General features: G+C 45.7%; 1 protein-coding gene and 1 long non-coding RNA gene across 3 annotated transcripts in view; both read left to right on the forward strand.

The window, feature by feature from the left end:
* LOC308462757 overlaps window positions 1-14,026 on the forward strand; it is a 226,437-nt gene that overhangs the window by 116,453 nt on the left and 95,958 nt on the right. The gene's annotated exons all lie outside the window — the stretch shown is intronic.
* SLC27A2 (solute carrier family 27 member 2) overlaps window positions 6,581-14,026 on the forward strand; it is a 32,830-nt gene continuing 25,384 nt past the window's right edge. The window contains exon 1 of one of the 2 annotated variants that reach the window (XM_080980395.1): window positions 6,581-7,136. In XM_080980395.1, the coding sequence (XP_080836521.1) occupies window positions 6,659-7,136 (478 nt within the window). In that variant the 5' untranslated portion in view covers window positions 6,581-6,658. The remainder of the gene's footprint in view (window positions 7,137-14,026) is intronic. The other variant, XM_080980396.1, reaches the window with a different exon arrangement.

A 14,026-nucleotide genomic window follows, 5' to 3' on the forward strand; every position in this document is an offset into this window, starting at 1 on the left:
TTTATGCAGATGTGAGTTCCCTTTTCGTTATCTTCTTTGGCAAAGTATTTCCTCTTTTTGGAAATACACAAAATCAGGCTTAGATACAGCATTCTCCTTCTAGGCAGCTTACTTCTCGTGGCTTCAGAACATGCTACGTTCGTTACTCAGAGTTACGGTATATGTATGACATTAATGACATATACGAAATATAGTGCAATAAAAAAAATCCAGTTAGGTGCCATGTACTTCTGGATGACCCAGACATGTATGTACGTATGTATACATGTACATACATACATACATGTATGTATGTATAGCCAAAGCTAGCTCTTTAAATATTATGTCCCATCCGTGGAAGCCATGACTGTTTAAGGTGGCATTATACTGTTGCAGACATCACCTTGCTGACAAAGGTCCGTATAGTCAAAGCTATGGTTTTCCCAGTAGTGATGTATGGAAGTGAGAGCTGGACCATAAAGAAGGCTGTTCACTGAAGAATTGATGCTTTTGAATTATGGTGCTGGAGGAGACTCTTGAGAGTCCCATGGACTGCAAGAAGATCCAACCTATCCATTCTGAAGGAAATCTGCTTTCGGCAACAGTGTTTTGCAGACTGCAATTGTTTCGCTGATGATTTGTTAATTATTCTATATGATTTACACTGTGTTTGTGATGTTCTGTTATTTTCTATCATGTTAGCCTTGTATTGGGAAGTTTTTAATGTTTGGTGTTTTAGTATGTTCTGATATATGCTGTGAGCTGCTCAGAGTGGCTGGGGAAACCCAGCCAGATGGGCGGGGTATAAATAACAAAATTGTTGTTGTTGTTGTTGTTTATTTGTAAACTGCTTTTGGATTTATTTGCATGAAAAGCAGCGTAGAAATACAGTGGATGCTCAGCTTGCGAATGTGATCTGTGCAGGATGCACATTTGCAACCCGCAGCGTCCGCAACCTGAAGTGGTGCGTCTGCGCACACGTGGGTTGTGATTCGGTGCTTCTGCACATGCGCAAAGCCGATTTAGCACTTCTGCTTATGTGCGACCGCCGAAACCTGGAAGTAACCTGTTCTGGTACTTCCAGGTTTCGGCGGTCCATAACACAAAAAATGCAACCTGAAGCATCTGTAACCCGAGGTATGACTGTATAATGAATCAAATCGAATTATGGTTATTCTTAATTTTCAATAATAAAAAAGCAATGATTACTTGTTATGTTTCATATATTTATAATAAAATTACAATTACTAATTGATAATAAATGTTAGTAATTTTTTTAATAAGTTGTTCAGGTCTGGCAGCTGAATCTTATTTCAACACTAGTGTCAGGGCAATATTCTCCCAAAGGCAGAAGCCTAAGGGGCCACAGGACGATTCACTGCCATTCCTAGCACAGTCAAACCTCTGTTCCCAAACACCTCCGTTATTGTACGTTTCGGCTCCCCAATGCTGAAAACCCAGAAGTAAATGCTCTGGTTTTGGAACGTTTTTCGGAACCCGAACACCTGACATGGCTTCTGCTTGAGTGCAAGAAGCTCTTGCAACCAATCAGAAGCCGCACCTCGGTTGTCGAACGTTTCGGAAGTCGAACGGTCTTCCGGAACGGACTACGTGCAACAACTGAGGTTTGACTGTACCACTCAAGGCAGCTGCCTCACAGCCTTATGGCAGGTCTTAGCCCCGTCTCTCTCTAACTCTCAGTCCTTTTGCAGCCTGTCCACACTGTGGGTACCATTAGCCAATGGGAATGACTGTTGGCCTAGTCTGAAGACTGCCACATCCCTGTAGCAATCTCCTCCGAAAAAGGGAGAATGTGGGCCCTAGGCCAGGAATCTAGCCCAAGTTCAAATCATGAGGCAGGCATGTATGTTTCACATGACAGTAGAGAAATACTATCGTGAGGTTGAGGAGGGGGAAAGAGATCGAAACGGCAGCAGCCTCTAGAGTTTCTGCAACAGATATGTTGCATTCGAAGCCACTTTCTTCTAGGAAGAGCTCTGCGTGGCTATAAATCACCTGAAATCCAATGCATGTTAAAAATAACGTGAATGTCTTTAGCCTTCTGTGGTCTCCAAGACATACAATATGGCAAGGACCCCCACAACCGAGCCAATTATGGAGCAGGAAAAAGTAAGACATCGAGGTCAGAGAATACCTAGGCACAAACTTTAACAAGCGATAGGAAAAATCAACTACACACTCCTCATAACCCTGAGTGGTAAGAAGTCCAGCGGCAGCCTGGCAAGGTTTTATTCCCTTTTCCATTAAACTTACGGTGCCGTCTGAAGTACAGTACTTAATGGGTTGTCGTTTTATCAATGTAGACATTTGTAAAAAGTTTGTTTATGACATTGTGCTATTTTGCAAAGCATGTGCTTGTATCTTCATAAAAACAACTTTTTTAAAGCCCCACCTTCCCATTCTAAAACAGAAGCCTCAAAGCATTTCGCACGTTTAATCAAAGTAATAAAAATATATTATTACTTGTCAGGTTAATCATACTGTTATGAGTTTGGGTTGGGGGGAAATAGGCTGTATTCAGAGATTCTTCTAACCCCTGGATCAAGCAAGTGTTAAAAATAGCACAGTAATGTTATCAACAACTGTCTTAGCCCTATGCCTTATGCTTGCTTTTCTGTTAATGAATTTACAAAATAGTTCTTTTGAAACCCTTAATAAACAATAAAAACAATCTCAAAACAGTGAGCAATTAATAAAACCTCTAACTGCTTCCTGATTTCTTTTTCCAAAGTTTTGCTCTGGGAGGCAATAATGAAGTGTGTGTTGAGTAAACAGAGGAAATAGATTTCTGTTTGGTTTGTTGTTGTTCTAATATTTACTATGAGGGTTTCTGCTTGTAGAGTTGTCCGATTACAGTGTTGCCTAAAGAGAACTGATGCACTGTAGTCCACATTCGCTCCCTAGTGGCAAACGAAGGGAGCAATCCAAACCCAATATCTACCAGATCTAGCGAGTTGGAATCCAGCAGGACTCCAGCATAGCCGGCTGATTTCTGGCACAGCCGGGCTACACCAGTGTAAGCTCCACATCCCAGCTCAGCAGGGCTGAGCCAAGACTAAGCTTTTGCCTGCACAAGCCCTGAAGGGGTGTTCCAGGTTGGGAGCACGACGAGGCAGGGGAAACTTACACTGGATTCTAACTCAGTTCTGCTCAGTCACATGAACTGACAACTCAGGGGAACATATGCCAGCAAAAAGGGTGATGTCAACCCAATCTGTTTTAAAGGCTTGTTTTCTTTCTGCCTAAGTTTGGAATGGGACGCGGGTGGCGCTGTGGGTTAAACCACAGAGCCTAGGACCTGCCAATCAGAAGGTCGGTGGTTCGAATCCCCACGACGGGGTGAGCTCCCGTTGCTCGGTCCCTGCTCCTGCCAACCTAGCAGTTCAAAAGCACGTCAAAGTGCAAGTAGATAAATAGGTACCGCTCCAGCTGGAAGGTAAACGGCGTTTCCGTACGCTGCTCCGGTTCGCCAGAAGCGGCTTAGTCATGCTGGCCACATTGTTGTATGCCGGCTCCCTCGGCCAATAAAGTGAGATGAGTGCCGCAACCCCAGAGTGGGCCACGACTGGACCTAATGGTCAGGGGTCCCTTTACCTTTACTTTATATCAGTTTATATGCCTGTTGTCTTTGTCCATGGAGTTTTCTTGGCAAGGATACTGTAGTGGCTTGCCGGTTCCTGCTCCAGGTGGATCATGTTTGGTCAAAACTCTCCACTATGACCTGTTCATCTTGGGTGGCCCTGCACTGCATAGCTCATAGCTTCTCTGAGTTATTCAAGCACTTTCGCCACAGCAAGGCAGTGATTCATGAAGGGGAGGGACATCACCTTGCCAACAAAGGTCCGTATAGTTCAAGTTATGGTTTTCCCAGTAGTGATGTATGGAAGTGAGAGCTGGACCATAAAGAAGGCTGATCGCCGAAGAATTGATGCTTTTGAATTATGGTGCTGGAGGAGACTCTTGAGAGTCCCATGGACTGCTAGAAGATCAAACCTATCCATTCTGAAGGAAATCAGCCCTGAGTGCTCACTGGAAGGACAGATCCTGAAGCTGAGGCTCCAATACTTTGGCCACCTCATGAGAAGAGAAGACTCCCTGGAAAAGACCCTGATGTTGGGAAAGATGGAGGGCACAAGGAGAAGGGGACGATAGAGGACGAAATGGCTGGACAGTGTTCTCGAAGCTACGAACATGAGTTTGACTAAATTGCAGGAGGCAGTGGAAGACAGGAGTGCCTGGCATGCTCTGGTCCATGGGGTCAGTGGGAGTCGGACATGACTAAACGACTAAACAACAACATATCAGTTTAACATGAACAAGCATAAATTGAACAGGCTTTCTATGTTTAGGGTTGCTCTGCTGTCTCAAGTGTGTCCATTTTTTGCACATTTCCTACTGCAATTATGGTATGCTACCTTGTTGCAGGACTGTCCTTTAGCTACCTTGTTGCAAGGATTGGACACCCTATTGCACATCCCTGCGCTGAAAGTTTCAATTTTATAAACAACAGAGCATGTGCTTCCACAGTGCCTGTATTACAGAGACATTCGTACTAGCTTCATCTTACCATTACTGCATACTTATACCCAGGGCACACAGGGCAATTCTATACCTTGTAGCTGCTTTCAGATACCAACCCTGCTACAACTTACATGGTTGCCAGATTCTGCACAGCTGCACTCAAAATTCGTCGGACGATGACTTGTGTCACAAACTAGATTTAATGAGCACATATCAGAGTGCTCTGTAGACTGACAGCTATATATACTAACCGCTTATGCTCTGCCACTCCCGTCTAATGTTCCTGACTCTTCGCTTAGACTTTCCTTGCCTCCTTTAGATTTTTATAGACTTTAAATACTTTTTAGTTTTTCAAATCGTTTTTCAGATTTTAAATGACTGTACCCACCCCACCCCTTCCTTATGCTGGTCTATGACCATAACAAAGATTTGATTTGATGATTTTGATTTTATCAACTGAAGACCAGACATAAAAAGCATTAATCCCATTAACACTTCTGCAAATCCCTTTGTTCTGATTTTAGGTTGCAATCCTATGCATAGGTTCTTGGGTGCAATTCCCATTGAACTCAGTAGACATTATGAGTAAAGCTCAACAACTTCACCCCCCCCCAAGTCAACAACAACTTTGGCTCGGTTCGGGGGCGGCTCGGGGGCCGGTTAAATGACCCCCATGGGCCGCTTGTGGCCCATGGGCCTTTGGTTGCCAACCCCTGTTTTACATAGTCTAACATACATTGAGGACAGAACCAACCAAGCCCTCAGGGGCGGCCCTACCATTAGGCAGAGTGAGGCCACCACCCACAGGTGCTGGGGGACACCAGGGCTGCTCCTCTGGCACTCCTGCTTCTGCAGCAGGGAAGATCTGTGCATGTTCATAAGGAGCCTACTTTCCCACCCCCACCCCATGTGGTAAAGGACACTGTCCCATGGCCAGTACTGTGGGGGGAGGATTCAACTTCTGGTCCATTTCTGTACCAGGAAGAGTGAGGGTGCCATCTTTTTGTTATCATGCCTTACTCGTCGTTTCATTTTCAGTTTTGTAAAATCCAGTTAAAATATTTTTTTTAGAAAAAAATATATTTGCATCCTGCAATTTTATTTTATTTTTTAAAAAAGGAATCAAGAGCAGAACAGGCAGATGGTAACAAGCAGTATGTGATATACAAATGACATGAGAAAACTTAGTATACCGTACTTTTTTGTATAACATTATTCTTGTTTATAAAACCCAATAATAACTTAAAAACAAAAAACAAGCGGTATGTTAAAACCGCTTGTGAAGGCGGATGAAGGCTGCAGCACATAAGATATCTACCAGTCGTCATGATACTCTGTTGTTGTTTAGTCGTGCCCGACTCTCCGTGACCCCATGGACCAGAGCACGCCAGGCCCTCCTGTCTTCCACTGCCTCCCGCAGTTTGGTCAAACTCATGCTGGTAGTTTCGAGAACAGTATCCAACCATCTCGTCCTCTGTCATTCCCTTCTCCTTGTGCCCTCAATCTTTCCCAACATCAGGGTATTTTCCAGGGAGTCTTCTCTTCTCATGAGGTGGCCAAAGTATTGGAGTCTCAGCTTCAGGATCTGTCCTTCCAGTGAGCACTCAGGGCTGATTTCCTTCAGAATGGAGAGGTTTGATCTTCTTGCAGTCCATGGAATCTCAAGAGTCTCCTCCAGCACCATAATTCAAATGCATCAATTCTTCGGAGATCAGCCTTTTTGATGGTCCAGCTCTCACTTCCGTACATCACTACTGGGAAAACGATACTCACGCCATTGGAATAGAACCTTACTGCGAAGACTGTGCGTTGGTCAGCGCGCACACATAAAACAAAACAAACCCCAAACCGTGTTTATGGAAGGCAATCTTACTCGTGATCGCCAAAGAAATAGAAGTTTGAGACTTCTGATCTCCGCTTCTGGAGGAGACAGGCGAGCTGGAAATCTGGAGAGAGAAAGGGAGCGTGAGCGCGCGCTCCCGTCTGGCTGGCTGGACCCGCCCCTCGTTTGGCAGGAGCCGGTCACTTTTTGCGCCGGTAACCAAGCGAGGCGCCTCAGTGCGCTCGGCGCGCCTGGGCAGAGAGGAGCGACGAGCTGGCGCCGGGGGTCGAGTCTCCCCAAGGCGCCGTCGAGACCATGTTCCCGGGCTTGTACACGGCGCTGGCGGGTCTGCTGCTGCTGCCTCTGCTGGTGAACCTGGCGTGCCCTTACCTCTTCCAGGATTTGGGCTTCTTCTTGCAGCTGGTGCGCGTGGCGCAAAGGTCTCGCCGCGCCGCCTCGCGTGTCCCTCCGCGGACGCTGCTGGAGGTGTTCAGGCAGCGGGCGCGCCAGGCTCCCCAAAAGCCCATGCTGCTCTTCCGAGACGAGGTGTACACCTACGAGCAGGTGGAGCGGCGGAGCAACCAGGTGGCGAGGGCGCTGAGGGAGCACGCAGGGCTGCGGCAGGGCGATACCGTGGCGCTCTTCCTGGGCAACCAGCCCGCCTACGTGTGGCTGTGGCTGGGCTGCGCCAAGCTGGGCTGCGCCATGGCCTGCCTCAACTGCAACATCAGGGCCAGGTCCTTGGTGCATTGCTTCCAGTGCAGCGGCGCCAAAGTGCTGCTGGCCGACCCAGGTGAGGACCTCCTCTTCTCCTTCCCACTCCCCGCAGCTGGTGGTAGCTTAGTTGCTCTGTCCCAGCTCCTGCCAACCTAGCAGTTCGAAAGCACTCCAGGTCATAGCTTTCCTTTTTTTTGCGGGAAATTCCCTTATTCCAGCGCTGTTTCCCGCTGCTAGATTGTTAGATATCCCATAGACTGTCCCCCGGACAGGTGAGGCTGCTGATCCCTTATTTTAGAGGCTGCTGATCCCTTATTTTCAAATCTGAAAGTTGACAGCTATGACTCCAGTGCAAGTAGATGAAAAGGTACTGCTGTGGCAGGAAGGTAAATGGCGTTTCCGTGCACTCTGGTTTCCGTCACGGTGTTCCGTTGCGCCAGAAGCTGTTCAGTCCTGCTGGCCACATGACCTGGAAAGCTGTCCGTGGATAAACACCGTCTCCCTTGGCCTGAAAGCGAGATGAGCGCCGCAACCCCATAGTCACCTTTGACCGGACTTAACCGTCCAGGGGTCCTTTACCGTTTTTTAACCTTTTTTTAACGGCCGCCCACCTAGCAGTACCCATGCCTTTAGGGGCCCCGCAACCAAGGATCAAAAGAAAATTACAACCAACCTTTTGTAGTTCAGCGTTACCCCACTAGAGCACTCCCACGAGACATCTTCAGATATGAAGCTTTCTGTGAGTTAGTGCGTTGTGCGTTCCCACCAAGCCCAGATCCTACTAGAATATTCGCAAGTAGCTGATTGGAAGCTTTATTAAAATGGTTGGTTGGTAAAATCAAGAATGTATTAGGAGATAATTTGTGAGGGCCCCTCCGGAGATCTCAACTGCCTAGAGTAGAGGCCTCCACAGGGTTTAATCTGGCACTGGTGGCTAGAGTGATGGGCAGGGGTGCTAACCTGAATAAAATATGGGAGGGGGGAGGTAAGCCCCACCCTGATATAATGGATTGCATGATGTGTCACTGTGTACATGATGCGGCAATGCTCATGAACTCTGGGGGAGCCTTGGCCCTCTCAAATACAGTGGTCCCTCAGATTAAGTACTTAATTCGTTCCGGAGGTCCGTACTTAACCTGAAACTGTTCTTAACCTGAAGCACCACTTTAGCTAATGGGGCCTCCTGCTGCTGCCGCGCTGCTGGAGCAAGATTTCTGTTCTCATCCTGAAGCAAAGTTCTTAACCTGAAGCACAATTTCTAGGTTAGCGGAGTCTGTAACCTGAAGCGTCTGTAACCTGAGGTACCACTGTATTTTATGGGGGGGAGGTACCTCAGCCCCTAGGAGTTGGCTCCTATGGTGGTGTGAAACCCCCTCAGAATCCCACAGTGTGACCTTGGGTCATGTGCACAATCTCAGCTTTAGCCCACCTCGCAGGGGTGTTGCGAGTATGAGCTCCCAGAAGGATGGTGGAGCTGTGTGTGCTGAGCTCTTTGAAGGAAGAATGAGATGATGGCATGGTGTTGCACTGGTGTTACACGCCATCAAGTCAATAGAAAACAACTTTTTTCAAAACCAGGTTTGAGGGAGGGAGCCTTGAAGCGCCAGTTTTTCACTTTTGTTGTCTCTGATTAACAGGTTTTGCAATAATAATAATAATAATAATAATAAGTATTGTTCATCAGAGGTAATAGAAGAACAAGAAGTGGTTGGGTGCACATTTGGGGGGAAAAAATCCTCATGCTCACCATAAATGTGAGGTTCCACAAGATTATTCACTGTTTTGACAGCAATATTGTGCCTTATTAAAATGCAGATGACACTTTTAAACTGCTTCCTATTATTAAGCTTCATGCTAGGCAGCAGTTCCACAGGTGCAACCTTTTTTTTTACTTTGGGCATGGAGCATGGTGTCCCCTGTTGCATTTCTCTCTCGTGTAGCTGTGAAAGGGATAGGAGACTTTCTGGAGAAAAGAGGTTAGGGTGACCTGAATAGCTGCCATTCCATATCTTTTATTAAGCTCTATCAGCAGTTTGACATTGGGTCAGTGTGAGTAGTGAGTGAGAGCAAAGGTACATTTACAATCATTGGTCGTAGATACAGGCTCATTAAGAAGCAAGAATCAGTTATGACCAAGTATCAATATGACTTTCAGTGGCAAAGAGAGGACTGATAAGTGACAATCCAATAATATATATGAGAAGAACCACACAGAAATTTCTAAGCAGCCATCCAAACTGAGTGAATGGACAGTGAAATGTGAGGTACAATTCAATGTAAACAAGTGTAAAGTGATGCATTTTGGGACGTTTCATTATTACAGTGGTACCTCGGGTTACATACGCTTCAGGTTACAAACTCCGCTAACCCAGAAATAGTGCTTCAGGTTAAGAACTTTGCTTCAGGATAAGAACAGAAATCGTGCTCCCGCGGCACGGCAGCAGCAGGAGGCCCCATTAGCTAAAGTGGTGTTTCAGGTTAAGAACAGTTTCAGGTTAAGAACAGACCTCTGGAACAAATTAAGTACTTAACCTGAGGTACCACTGTATTATTATTATTATTATTATTATTATTATTATTATTACTATTATTATTTTCATGTATATATGCCTGTGGGGTCTCACCTGGAGGTAACTGATAAGGAATGGGATCTGGGACTCATAGTCAATAATTTAATGAAGATGTTTGCTCAGTGTGCAGCAGCTGTGAAAAAAGGCAAATTCCATGCTAGGGATCAAATTCCTTGCTAGGAATCATTAAATTAGTTATACAAGTCTGTGATGGTTGCCTTGCCTCAAAAATGATACAGTGGTACCTTGGGTTAAGAACTTAATTCATTCCGCAGGTCTGTTCTTAACCTGAAACTGTTCTTAACCTGAAGCACCACTTTAGCTAATGGGGCCTCCCGCTGCCACCGCACCACCGCCATGCAATTTCTGTTCTCATCCTGAAGCAAAGTTCTTAACCCGAGGTACTATTTCTGGGTTAGCAGAGTCTGTAACCTGAAGCTTCTGTAATCTGAAGAATCTGTAACCTGAGGTAGTACCTCTGTAGTACCTCAGGTTAAGAACTTTGCTTCAGGATAAGAACAGAAATTGTGCTCCGGCAGCGCGGCAGCAGCAGGAGGTCCCATTAGCTAAAGTGGTGCTTCAGGTTAAGAACAGTTTCAGGTTAAGAACGGACCTCCAGAACGAATTAAGTACTTAACCTGAGGTACCACTGTACTTTGATTAGGGTCAGAATGTTAAGCGACATTTTGGTTCTGAGATAAGAGTTTGGCTGAATCTTTGCCATTGAGCTGGAAGTGTCAGTTCAACAAATAAAAGTGCAAATACGTGTCGTCTTGTATGCTGTGGCCTAGTGGTTAGAATGATGGTCTAGAGGGACGGGGGTGGTGCTGTGCTCTAAACCACTGAGCTTCTTGGGCTTGCTGATCAGAAGGTCAGTGGTTCAAATCCCCGCAATGGAGTGAGCTCCCATTGCTCTGTCCCAGCTCCTGCCAACCTAGCAGCTGAAAGCATGCCGGTACAAGTAGATAAATAGTTCTTCTGTGGCAGGAAGGTAAATGGCGTTTCCGTGCACTCTGGTTTCCATCACGGTGTCCTGTTGCGCCAGAAGTGGTTTAGTTATGCTGACCACATGACCCGGAAAGCTGTCTGTGGACAAACGCCGGCTCCCTCGGCCTGAAAGCAAGATGGGTGCCTTTGACTGGACTTAACCATCCAGGGGTCTTTTACCTTTACCTTTAGAGTGATGGTCTAGGGCAGCACTAGATTTAGGGCGCTGTGAGTGGTTTCCCCGCACAGGGTGCTGAGCTGAGGAGATGCAAACTTGAGAAGATCCACTTGGGGTCACCAATTTTTGGCCTTGCATAGGGCGTCATGTTATGAAAGATTACCAAAGACCAGGCTAGGGCCTGAGAGACCAGTGTTCAAATCTCCACTCAGCCACACGAAGCCTGCTGGCTCACCTTGGACCAGTCACTATCTCTCAGCCTAACCTACCTCACAGGGCTGTTGTGAGGATAAAATGGAAAGCAAAACACCTTGAGCTCCTTGGAGGAAAAGTGGAATATAAATAATAACTAAGCTTTCTTTAAAAAAAATCCAAACAGACAGAATAGTGAGATTTGTAACAAGAATATATGCCTGGATACTATCATACAAGTTTAAACAAGTTTTGTTTGTTTTGAAAAGTGCTCTGGAAATGTTAGAAGTAACCTGTTATTGGGTTAAAACAACTTGCAACCTCAGGTTTACACAGGTAATGGTAGTAACTTAAAAATAGGAGGCAGAAGGTGCCACTTGTTCCCTGTTAAATAGTTAGCAGAGATACCTTGTTTGAACGTTAGCCTACATTTTCTTGTAAACATGCCCACATTGCTGATATATCCGTATCTACATGAGATAATGGATAATTATCGTTGTTTCCTTGGCATAAAGTATGAGTTTTAAAATCCTACCTGTGGAAAATGAAGGATTAGACAATGACCTGAATTAAGAAAACAGAACTACAAACAAGTTACTGAACAAGTTCATCTGATACATTGATGGTCTAATATCAGCCTCCCTATGCAAATGATAGTTTCTGGAAGTGCAATGCAATTCCTTCCTCCTTTCTCTTATCTGTCCTTGTAATTGCTGTGACCCGAGAAAGAGAAACAATAGTATGTATAAATTATTTACTTGAGAGCATCTTCTGCCAAGGCAGAATCATAGGCTGTAAGCTGGTTGGTTTTTGCAAAACTCCTCTCTCATATCCAGAAAGGAGGTAAACCTAAGGTTGCTGGTGGGGGCTTCGATGGCTGAATGTTCTTTATTACACCATTTTTATTTATCGTTTTCTTTATTAGACTTATATATCGTCCTTCTTCATGAGATTTCAGGGCGGTTCCGACCCCCAAATTCCTCTAACTTAGCTAGAACTCTCTCTTCGTACATGCTACAGAAATATTTTGAATGGGGAAATATTCAGTTAGATGGGCCTGCAGTGGTTACATCCAGACAGAGTTTTACCACCTCAGATTGCCAGCAATCAAATTAGAAGAACCAAGGATGCTATGCAGGGCCAGAGTCAACGACAGCGGTACCTCAGTTTTCGAGCATTTCAGAAGCCAAACATTTCGGTTTTTGAATGCCAAAAACCCGGAAGTAGTTGCTTTCATTTTCGAACGCGCCTCAGAAGTCGAACGGCTTCCGCTGCGTGTTTTTCCATTGTCTCCATTGACTTTGGAAACTGCCTTTTGTGCCTCGGTTGTCAAACGTTTCAGAAGTCAGACGGTCTTTCGGAATGGATTGCATTCAACAACCGAGATACCATTGTATATGCAGTATCTGCCTTTTAAGGTTTGGGGGGGCTTTTGCCTTTTACAAGATTTGGAAATTCTGCTTCTATTCTACTCTTCTGCTTCTATTCTGTTATTACATTAATACTTTACATAACAGCAAAATGTCCCAGTACCTTGTTCTGAATAATGGTATTTCTCTTGTTGATACTGTCTGGCATTTGGGTTTAGAGCTGGGACGTGGGTGGCGCTGTAGTCTAAACCACAGAGCCTAGAGCTTGCCGATCGGAAGGTCGGCAGTTCAAATTCCCGCGATGGGGTGAGCTCCCACTGTTTGCTCCCAGCTAAATAAACAGCAAAATAAACAGCAAAACCAAAGCGCCAAACTTAATCCATTCCGGAAGTCTGTTTGACTTCTGAAATGTTTGAAAACCAAGGTGCAGCTCCTGATTGGTGCAGGCACCCCGGAAACAATAGCCAACGACCGTATCAGATGTTCAGCTTCCAAAAAACGTTCGAAAACTCGAACAATTACTTCCGGGTTTTCAGCATTTGGGAACCAAGGCGTTTGAGAACCAAGGTACCACTGTACTAAATGCACGGGCGAAAATGCTTAAGTGAACAATGCTGTGTTTAAGTGATGATCATGTAGGAGACAAAAGGGAAGAGTTCCCTAATAAGGGTGCTGCCACAGAGAAGGCCCTGCTGGAGGTCACAACCCAACCCCTGAGCCATACACATCTGTGTCACCACTTCCTGTTTGGGGAATGCCTTCCAAAAAGAGAACCATGCTCACAGTGGCTCACAGTCTCTCATGCAGGGTGGAACAGGAGCACACAGACAACCGCAGATACATTTTCCATGTCATTATGGGAGTCTTTCAGAAACGATTCATGAAAGAAGGAGGAAATTCCCTAGGATATTGCGTCACCCTCCCATTGGAAATAGCTGACATACGCAGGTGGGGCTGGAGAACCCTCACACTTGATAATGAACAATCTCCTGAGGGTCCTTATAGTGACACACAAATCCAGGCATCGTGCAATTTCAGATTGTTAGGAAACACGCCGGCTAGCCTTTTCCCAGATGTATCGTGAAAATATGACACCAGTGTGTTCTGATACCTTTGAGTATTTTGCCTTCCTTTATATGGCACCACTAAATATTTGTGGAAATAAATTTGGCAAGATGTTTGCTGTGGACCCTGTTACAGTGGTACCTCGGGTTACAGACGCTTCCGGTTACAGATGCTTCTTCAGGTTACAGACTCCGCTAACCCAGAAATAGCACCTCGGGTTAAGAACTTTACCTCAGGATGAGAACAGAAATCGCACGGCGGCAGTGGGAGGCCCCATTAGCTAAAGTGGTACCTCAGGTTAAGAACAGTTTCAGGTTACGAACGGACCTCCAGAACGAATTAAGTTCTTAACCCGAGGTACCACTGTATATGTGAGTGGCCTTTAACTGTAACTTGATGACCTGCATTCTCCTTTTCACCAAAAGCTGATCTCCCACGTACCTTGCAAGTTTTGTTCCGTGCTACTTGTCCGCGGGTGGCGCTGTGGGTTAAACCACAGAGCCTAGGACTTGCCGATCAGAAGGTCGGCAGTTCGAATCCCCGCGACGGGGTGAGCTCCCGTTGCTTGGTCCCTGCTCCTGCCAACCTAGCAGTTCGAAAGCAC

The sequence above is a fragment of the Podarcis pityusensis genome, assembly GCF_964106645.2.
Source record: "Podarcis pityusensis genome assembly, chromosome: 14".
Taxonomy (NCBI): Eukaryota; Metazoa; Chordata; class Lepidosauria; order Squamata; family Lacertidae; genus Podarcis; species Podarcis pityusensis.